The sequence below is a fragment of the Piliocolobus tephrosceles genome, chromosome 19 (genome assembly GCF_002776525.5).
Source record: "Piliocolobus tephrosceles isolate RC106 chromosome 19, ASM277652v3, whole genome shotgun sequence".
Lineage (NCBI taxonomy): Eukaryota > Metazoa > Chordata > Mammalia > Primates > Cercopithecidae > Piliocolobus > Piliocolobus tephrosceles.
This window is the reverse complement of record NC_045452.1, coordinates 20,543,964-20,553,770: the sequence shown is the minus strand read 5'-3', so window position 1 is coordinate 20,553,770 and position 9,807 is coordinate 20,543,964. Positions and strand designations below refer to the sequence as shown.

General features: G+C 55.1%; 1 protein-coding gene across 2 annotated transcripts in view; it reads right to left on the bottom strand.

The window, feature by feature from the left end:
- Positions 1–46: 46 nt before the first annotated feature.
- Positions 47–9,807, bottom strand: part of GTPBP1 (GTP binding protein 1) — a 28,851-nt gene continuing 19,090 nt past the window's right edge. Inside the window, exons 6-12 of one of the 2 annotated variants that reach the window (XM_023221992.1) lie at positions 9,082–9,196; positions 7,391–7,535; positions 7,101–7,283; positions 6,195–6,330; positions 5,382–5,560; positions 3,888–4,088; positions 47–2,941 (exon numbers count right to left, since the gene is read on the bottom strand). In XM_023221992.1, the coding sequence (XP_023077760.1) occupies positions 2,849–2,941; positions 3,888–4,088; positions 5,382–5,560; positions 6,195–6,330; positions 7,101–7,283; positions 7,391–7,535; positions 9,082–9,196 (1,052 nt within the window). In that variant the 3' untranslated portion in view covers positions 47–2,848. The remainder of the gene's footprint in view (positions 2,942–3,887; positions 4,089–5,381; positions 5,561–6,194; positions 6,331–7,100; positions 7,284–7,390; positions 7,536–9,081; positions 9,197–9,807) is intronic. The other variant, XM_023221993.1, reaches the window with a different exon arrangement.

Below are 9,807 nucleotides of genomic sequence, written 5' to 3'. Positions count from 1 at the left end.
CCACAAACACCTGCTGCACACACAGAAGGGTCAGGCCTTGCCATTCGAGGTGATTGGATTAACAATTTTATTCTGCATCCACTACAAAAGGGCTGGTGTTTTGTTCCAAATGTTTAGCTGGGAGGGCTGTAGGGACCCCGCTACCCCCGTTAAACACAGTAAAGCATGGATCCAGTCAGCCCCCTGCTGGCAGGTGTGGGCCTGGCAGCTACACAAATCCAACCCCACCCTCCTGAGTGCGGCCAGAGGCCAAGGTGGTCGCCAGAGCTCCTGAATCCCAAGAATGGTTCTGGCAAGTACTGCTGCTTGTAGGGGCAAAGAGTTAAAATGAGATTCTGCCATGGCTAAGCCTTGTGGGAACCCAGACCCCACAGCCCCTCCCATGCCAGGGGGCTCAATGCCAGAGGCTTGCTATGGAGGCACCAGCAAGTAGTGGCCCCTGTAAGCAGGGCCAGAGTCAGGACAGAGAGCAGGAGGGAAGCAGCCTAGAGACAGAGGACTGGGCTGGGGCCAGCGGACACGCAGGAGCCTGCCTGGGAAAAGCCGGGGGGCAAGGCTGGCACGGGAATGTACACCTGCTGGTGACACTTCTGAGCTTCAGTTCCCTTAACTAGAAAAACAGAACAGGCCCGGCGCGGTGGCTCACACCTGTAATCCCAAAACTCTGGGAGGCTGAGGCGGGTGGATCACGAGGTCAGGAGATCGAGACCATCCTGGCTGACATGGTGAAACCCTGTCTCTACTAAAATACAAAAAGTTAGCTGGGTGTGGTGGCGGGCGCCTGTAGTCCCAGCTACTCAGGAGGCTGAGGCAGGAGAATCGCTTGAACCTGGGAGGTGGAGGCTGCAGTGAGCAGAGATCACGCCACTGCACTCCAGCCTGGCAACAGAGCGAGACTCAAGTCTCAAACAAAAGAAAAAGAAAAACACAACATCGACCTCAGGGGCGGTTGCTGGGAATGTCAACAGGAGCGTGCGTCTAGACCCCTGGCAGTCTCAGCCACAGCTCTCCTTTCGAGCCTGCCCGGGGCACAGAGGTGGCAGGGTGGCTAACGGCGTGCAGACCACTCACTGAGCAACCCCTTCCCGTGTGCAGGACACCCCAGGGCCTCACGTTCTCTGAATCCACACAACCTTGATGTATGGCTTTGCCTCTTGTAGATGAGAAAACTGAGGTTCAGAGAAGGTTGGTAAGCTTGTCCCGTGTCACCAGCTGGTGAGGGAGCCTGAACATGGAAGCCACGCCTGCCTGACCGGGGAAGCTGGGCTCCTCACAGCGCTGCCCTGCTCCCAGCTGTTGCCAGGGCAGGCAGAGCAACTGCGTTCCCGTGGCAGCACCTCCACCTGGAGGGGCTGGGCAGGGAGCACCACACTGTCAACTTGGAACAAACTTTTATTTTGAATGCTGGTCTGATCAGTCCATGGCCAGGGGTAGGTGGTAACTAGAAACAGCTGGAAGGAGGGGAGGAGAGGGGACCAGCAGTCCGCAAGCAGGAGGAAAGGAAAGGGTTGGGGACAGGAGGAGGCAAGGCTGAGGAAGGACCCAGCCAGCTGGGTGTCTGCCCCGGCTAGAGAAGGAACCACCCCTGCCCACCAGCCTACCCTACATCTGTGGCTTCAGTGCACCAGTCAGTCCAGGTGGGTTCAGGCCCATGCCCCCTTCTCTGGCCTGCACAGTCCCACCCCAGGCAGGGGTTCTTCCAGAGGGCTAAATGCTCTGTGCTAACCCTGGCAGTGTCTTTTCACTAACCCCTACCTGCCCCCGCCACGCTCCAGTTGTCTCTTAAACCTGGAGCTCAGGCCTTCACTACTGTGCTCCTGTAGCAGCCACAGGGGTGACGTGATGGGGAAGATGGGGTTTTAGTCTCAGCCTAGCTCAGGGGAACATCCCTCCACCCCTCCAACAGGAGGTGCTAGAAAACATGATCCTGAGCAGACCCAGACACCCTTTTGGTAACCAGTGCCTGAGGCCCAACAAGAAGCGGGGTGAGGGGAGGCTCCAGGCCGGGCAGATCAGCAAAAGCTGAGGGCAGCCAGGGCCGGCCCAGGCAAACGCAGGATTGTCTCCAAGGGGAAACCCACCAGCTGTCTTTGGGTCGGTGGCCAGGGCCAGGGCCAGAGCCCGGGCCGGGATGGGGAGTGTCCTACAATCTCATCACTACTCCCCTCCACATCTCCAGGTTATAACCAGAGAGCTTTTGGCATGACCTGTTTGGGGGTTTAAAGGGAAAAAGGAGGAGAGAGAAAAGAAGCCACTACTTTCTCTCTGTTAAAATGCCCAAGTCCTAGACTGGGGGTTCCTGCTCTGGCAGCAGCAGACACCAAATCCCAGAAGCCCCTCCACCCAGTCTGTCTCCATGGAAGGGGCCCCTGAGTGCCAAGAGGAGCAGCAAGATAGGGGAGCGGCTCCTTCCGCTCCTGACATCCCCTGACGGCCCCGAGGATTCTCAAAGAGACAGACATGCAGGCAGGCAGCCATGGAGGAGAAAAGAGAGGCTGACATGGCCCTGGGGGTGGCACTCCTGCACCACACACACACACACAATAGAGAGAGACAGAGACGTGTAATAAACAGAATAAAAACTAAGGGCCCAGATGTACAAAAAATGTGAGAGTGAGGAAGAAGGTGGGGAGGACAGTGGGAGATGGTTAGTCCCCCAGGTCTGGCTGCCTTCCTCAGCTTATAAATTACAACCCCCCTGGAAAATGGGGGTGGGGGCAATGCGGAGGCTCCGGCTGTGGCCTGAGCAGAAGGGCTGGGTGGCGGTCATAGCTGCTCTGCCCATCTGGTGGAACGGTGGCCAGAGTATGATGACCCCTTGGGTGGTGGGGGTGGGCCAGGAGAAGGTTCAGCAGCCGCTGGCAGGAGTCACACAGGCCCCCTGGGACTTCACCTTGTGGCGCTGGCCCCCTCGTCGCCGGCCTCCACTGCTGGGCTTGGGCTGAAAGAGAGAGAAGGAGCTTGAGAAGCACTGGCCCATCGGGAGCAGGGCCAGAGAGCAGAGGGGCTGAGCAGTGGGGAGAGGGGGACGGAAGATGCATGAGCAGGCAGCGTGGTCTGTCTTCACCCCAGCCTGCCCAGGAATTTCCTGGGCCACTCTGTATGCAACACCTCCCCTCTGCTCTAAAATGGAGCCAGTGCCTGCCCTGCCTTCCTAACAGGGTGGATAGGACACATGCGATGAGGGTGTGAGACGCGGATGTTCAGAGAAGCACAAAGCAGAGCAGGAGAGACAGACAGGAAGCGAACGAACCAGAGGAAAGACCCAATGGGAGACAGATAACAGAATGGACAGACAGATCCAGGCATAGCCTCCTTGCCAATGAGGGGACAACGGAGAAAGATGCTGCGGAGAGGGGTACAAGGGGCACCAGGCCTTCTTCACGCCAGGAGAGAGTGCCTGCAGGAGATAGCTGGCAGGAGAGGCCGGGTAAGAGGCTCACTGGCACATCCCAAGGCCACCTGCCCTTCAGGATGTGTGCACGTCAGGGACGGGACAGAGGAGGACCCTCTAAGGCAGTGTCTCTCAAACCTGCTGGACTGCAGTGCACACATATATCACCTGGACACTCACACCAGCAATACTTGCAAGTCTTACTATGAAAGGGAAGCTTCGACACTTTCCTACTTTTTTTTTTTCATTAAAACCAAATGCTAGTTAGGGCCAATTAAACTGGTTTCAGGTGGGCTGTATTCCCTGCTTTGGAAAGCACTGCCTTATAGCTTCTAGAGACAAATGCCTCACACTTAGGAGCACTTCAGTGCCAGAGTTGTTGAGGAGACCTTCTAGCCAGGCTTGAGGCTTGCCTACATGTCACCCTCACCAAATCAGGGTAGAAGCCACAGCCCCCACCACCGTGCCAAAGCCACGAGGGGCCCGCGCTCACCTGAAGCTGGAGACTGCTGGACGCAGCTGGCTGCCCAGCCCCTGGACAGGAAGCTTCATCTCCAGGTGGGGGTGCTCCTACTGCTGGCCCGCCAGACGGGCCCCCCTCGTCTCGTTTCGTCAGGGGGCCCTTTTTCGTCGACTGCATTTTAATCTGCTGGGGCTTGGAGTTCATCGGGGAGTTGTTGGTGGTCTGGAGGAGCTGTGGGGGCCATAGAGAGAGGCTGAGGCTAGAGCTGCAGGGCAGTGGCACTGGCTTGGCTACCCCCCCACCCCCAGCCCCCTTCTCCCAGGGACTCTTCATTCCTTGATCTTGCCAGTTCAGAGCAAGACGGGTGGCAGGAAGGACGTGACAGGAGGCAGTGGGGATGAAGAGGCATTCTTATCCCCGCTCAGTAGCCCAGGACTGCTATGGCCCTGGGCTCATGCCTCACTTCCTGCCCCTGCCCAGCCCAGAAAGGCTCTATCCTCTTCTCTGCTACAGCTGTTGTTCCTACAGGGAAATCGGTGAACCTTGCTCCCACCTCCCGCTCAGTCCAGCCCCCAGAGCCCAGAGCCTGCACAGAACCTGGCGAGTGGAGCTCCGGGCTCTCATTGCTAAGCTGGTGGAGACTTCTCAGAGCATGAGCTGTAGCTCCAGCCCCAGGACCCTGCTGCTGCTGCTCCCATAACAAAAGTCTAGGGCAAGTGTTAACTCCAGGCCTCCCAAAGAGACCAAGTCAATGTCTCATCAGCTGGAAACATTTGAAGTTTGGCTATCAGAAATCTTGAAAGCTGTCAGCCAGAAGTAACTGACTTGCAATCTTCCCTTGTGGCCCAAGTTCTCTCTCATGCAAAGCACAAAAGAAGCCCAGTGAGTCCCAGAGGACATTACAATGTTTGCTGCAGGCTTGGCCAAACTCAGCAGTCCCAGGAGCATGCAGGCCTTCGAGGACATCTGTAGCCCCAGGGTGACCATGCCTTGCCTTTTCTAGAGGCAAGGTCAGCCAAAGACTGATCCCAAGATCTCAGATAGGCTGGGGCCAGTACTTACTTTGTACAGGGCAGGGGTCAAACCCCTCTATCAAATGCCCCTCCAAGACCAAGGGCAAGGTCTGCAGTGGGCAAGTGTCCAGGACACACAAACAGCTTAAGCCCCAAGAGAACTCAGGCCCGTAACTCCCTGCACTCACTCCCACCAGACCTCTGCTCTGAGAGGAGACCTTAGACATGGCCCCAGCGAGGCCACAGGAACCTGTGATAGCACCTTGGAGGCTGAGCCTGGCTGGGCCCAGACTTTCCGAACCATACCCTAACCCTACCTTCTCCTCTCCATGGTCACCACCACTGCCCAGGACAGGAGGCCATGGGATACCTCTAAGGGAGTAGAGAGATGGCACCAAGGCTACACCTCAGTGGGTCCAGCTCTCCCATGGCAATGACTAAACCTCTGCCCTGTGCTCAGGGTGGTCCCTGAGTGCTTCCTGGAGGCAGGCAAGGTCTGCCCTGGCCATACCTTGGTGATGGTGCCGACAGCCTTGGTGCGGCCTTCCCGGAACACCAGCCGCTGGTCTATGTGCAGGTACTCAGGGGTCTTGATGAAGCGGAAATGTACAGTGGCCTTGTCCCCAGTGCGCAGACAGTCCTTGTCCATGCTCAGAATGGTGGCTGTCTGCCTGATGCTCCCACAGTGCACTGTCAAGGGAGCCAGAGGTCAGGATAGGCTGGAGCCACCTGGTGGCTTCAGGACAAGGGAGGCAGTGAGTGAAAGCATGAAATACGCTTAAGCTGTGGAAGGGTGGGGGCTTATCTCTGGGGCTACAGACCCCTGTGAAGCCTGCTCTTCGCTCTGATCCTGCCTTACCATCTCCCGCATTTTCCTCCAGCTAATGCCCACCCATCATCCCCCAACCCCAGGCCCTGTGCAGACAAGGGTCCTAGTTCCTGGGATTACAGCACACTCTGCACATGCGCCTCCTCGGTGGACTGTGGGTTTCTGCAGGGAAGGATCCTTGCCCATCTACCTCATCTTTGTTCCCAGCACCTTAGCAACACCGCTGGGCATCCAGCAGCGTTCAGCAGACCTTGCTGAAGGAATGCATGTGAGGTCCCTGATGTCAGGTCTGGGCCTCAGAGCCCAGCCCTCAGTGTTTGTGGGAAGGAATCAACACTGCCGCCCATGGGTGGAACAGAAGGAACGGCATCACTAAACAGGAAGGAGACCCACTGCCCAGCTGCAGCTGGAACTAGGGGGCCTGGGTTGCTGGAGCACCTTCTGAGGGGAGCTAGCACGAGGGCCTCCTGGGCTGGCAGGGCCTTAGACACCTACCCATGGCCTGGTAGCGCGGGCTAATTGTGGTGGGGTGGTGGAGGACGAGAATCTCGGCCTCAAACTCCCAGGAGGCTTGGGGATTCAAACGTGGGGAAACCATCACCATGCCCTTCCGGATGGACGAGCGCTTGATCTGAAAGAAAGAGGGAGCCCCAGCCCTCAGGGACAATGATGCCTTCTGATTTCACCCCTGGTCCCAGGGACCAAGAGTCTTCCTAGGGATAGGGACCACCCCAACTCTGCCTGGTTTCCTCACCACCTGGACCACAGGTCTTCTAGGGCGGACAGCACGAGCAGCCTCAGTGCTCCAAGGGAAGACTCAACACTACTACTGGGGTTCAGGAAGGCTTCATGTGGGAATCAGCACTTCAGCTGCTGGGCCAGGAAGGACGAATGAGGAAGCAAAGGCAGGCAAGCATTCACGGGGAAGGAACCGGTGAGCATGACCTGACCACTGTGGGGAAGAAAGTCCTACTTTTCCTGGTTAATTTAGTTGGTGGGTAAAGGTAGGTGACCCCAGAACTAGAACCCACCCCAAACCCCAGGAGATAGAAGGCTGAATGGGAAGAGGATTTGGCACAGATCCCAATTGCCCTATGTAGAAGGATCCTTGCACAGCAAGGATACTCCTATCTGACCTCACCACTGAGCTCAGGCCACCCTGCTCAGGCACCAGAGGGAGGAACAGAGCAGAGAAGACAGGCGTTCCTCACTCTAGCACTTACAAGCTGTGGGTCTTGAGCAAGTCCCTGGGCTATGAGCCTCAGTTTCATCATCTGTAAAAATGAGGCCAGTAATCCCGATCTTGCAGAGCAGCCATGAGGACTGGAGTGGGTAAGGCATCTGGCCCAGAGCCTAGCATGATGGAGTCTGAGGGGAGTGTTCAGTATCATCGCTACTCACCTTCTTCAGCGCAAAGGATGCTGTCTGGCCACCCCGCACCTCCTTGACAGGCATGCGCTTGCGATGGATGGATTTGACAGCAATGGACAGGAAGTTACCCAGGGGGTCTGGGCCCAGCAGCAGCGTGTCATTCAGCTTGATCAGGCCTCTCAGTGTTGTCCCCGACACCACTGTTCCCACACCCTGCCAAGGAGAAGACCCTGGCCTCATAAGTGCATCCCCAGCACAGACCCACCCCCTGATGCCACTGTAGGAAATGCCTACCCAGCCACCCGCCCAGAGCCACTGACCGGGACGGAGTAGGTGTCATCAATCTGAAACTCAGCAGGCTCCTCCTCCCTGTAGCTGGTGCGGGGGGAGAGGAGGTTGAGGAACATCTTCAGCAGATCTAGGTTCTCGCCTGTAACATTGGAGATCTGGAATATCGGGCACATCCTAAGCAGAGGGAGGAGAGGAAGGAAGAAAGGAGAGAGGCGCTTAGGAGGCTAGCTCCTGCTCTGACACAGGGTAGGGGCAGCAACAGGGCTCGAGGAGCAGATGCTGCTATTCATGACCCCACGTCTCCCTCTTCCAAGGGCTTGACCTCTCTGCCCTGACCTAGCAAGTTCCTGGCTAGCCCTGCTCTGAGGCCTTCTCTCACTCAGTTCTGTCTCTGACACCTGTCCTCTCCTCTCTGTCCTCCACCACTGCCCTAGTTTGGAACCTCATGACTGCTTCTTCCTCAAGCACACGCATGCTTGCTTAAAATCCTTAACCACCTTTCCGCTGCAGAGAAGACACTCCAAATCCCTCTCCCAACACTCACAGCCCTTTGCTTGGGTTTGTAGGCATCTCTGCAGATTCACTTCTCACAAATTCCTATATTCCAGCCACACCAGAGAACTTTCCCTTCTCCTAAAACCTTGGCACTTTTCTGCCCTTGTGGATTTGCTCACTCTGACCTTCCTTCCTGAATTCTTTCCCTTTTATGCAACTACCAGGCCTTCTCACCCTTCAGAGCTCATCTCAAATACCACTTCTTCCGTGAAACCCTTCCTGGGTAGACACTCTTGACTCCTCTGAGTTCCTGGAGAGCTTTTTCTCTGTTACACATGACTGCATCTGATTTTTCATCGGAGTCCTGTAAATGGTCTCTATCGCTCCTACTCAGGGTGAATGAATTAAAATCCTTGAGATCAGGAATTAAACATTCCCCACAGCTCCTCAAGCTCAAATGGGGCTGTCTGAAACGTGCCCCCTCTGCTGGCCAACTGATGGTACTGAGGATCACATCAGGGTAGAGGCATAGGCAAAAAGCCAGGCTGCTCTGGGCCTGGCACTATAGACCAAGCTCTGGGCAAAGAGGCAAAATTGGTAGAGTTCAACATTATCGAGACAGCATCTCTAACCAAGGAGCTGAACCCCTTGAGGACAAGGATTGTGTTCAATTCAACTCTGAATCCTCAACGTCTAGATGAAGAGTCTGGCAGAACAAACAACCAGTAAACATTTATGGAATGAAAGAATACCCTAATGAGTAAATGCCAAAACTTATCTATGATTAGTGAGCTTTTGAGGAACAATAATATAAAAAACTGAGTTACAGAAATGGCTGCATATTTACCATCCATCAGCCAGGCAGGGCATTAAGTGCTCTACATAATTCATTTCCAACATTCACAGGAGCCTTACAGGGAAGGGAATGTTATTCCCATTTCACAGATAAGGACACTGAAGTCTCAGCCGGGATGCCAACCTCAGGAATGCCAGCACCTCACAATCTGGGTTACATGATATTGCCCCTGGGCAACAATGCTGGCTTGGGAGACCCTGGGCTAAGATCGGAAGCTTCTATTTCTTCCGATCTCTGAATAGGAAGAGGTGTTGATGTGGTGTTTTCATGAGACCTCATGCCCAAGCTGACACCCACTCCAGGCCCATCACTCACTGTGGTCCTGCCTGCAAGGGTGCCTGTCTCAAGTGTGCGCTCCCTACCCGTTACCTTTCGGAGCTGAAGTTGGAGGCTGTGACAATCACATCATCCTTGCTCTGCACCAGCACAGGGATCTTCCGGCAGCCTGGTGACTTCAGCAGGCGCTGTAACAGCTTCAGGGTTTCTTAAAAAGGGTGAAATGGAACAGAATTAGGGGGACACAATCTTCTCTTTGGCCAGGCTTCCAGAGCAAGATGGGTCCACTCATTACTGATGCAAGCAGGAGACAGACCCAGATAGATGGACCAGTATTAAATGCCACAATGCCTGGAGAAGCAAAAACGAGGGTCAAAACTTTGGGTGCTGCTAGAGTAAGAAAAGCATAGATGGGCCTCTTTTCTAGGGTTCTGCGTCTGAAACCTGGCAGATTTCTCTTGTGTCTGGACGACCTGCCTCCTGTAAGCATGTGACTTGAGGGTCCCCAAGAAAAACAATTCAGTTCACACTTCAGTTCTCAGAATGCACTATTTCCTGGAAAAAAAATCTCATCCAACAAAAAGGATCTCTTAGATATTTAGAAGTCTACAGAGACCTTATTATGAGGCCTCCCAAAGGGATACTTTTCTACAATCTTTAGCAGTGAGGGAGAAAGGCACGAAGGCCTAGTCCTGCAACCCTGTGTCAAAGCTTTGGTGGTAAAAGGTCATCAGACCCTCTGTCCCAACTTCCCCACATACATCCAGCTTAACTTCCCCATATACATCCAGCTTAACTTCCCCATATACATCCAGCTTA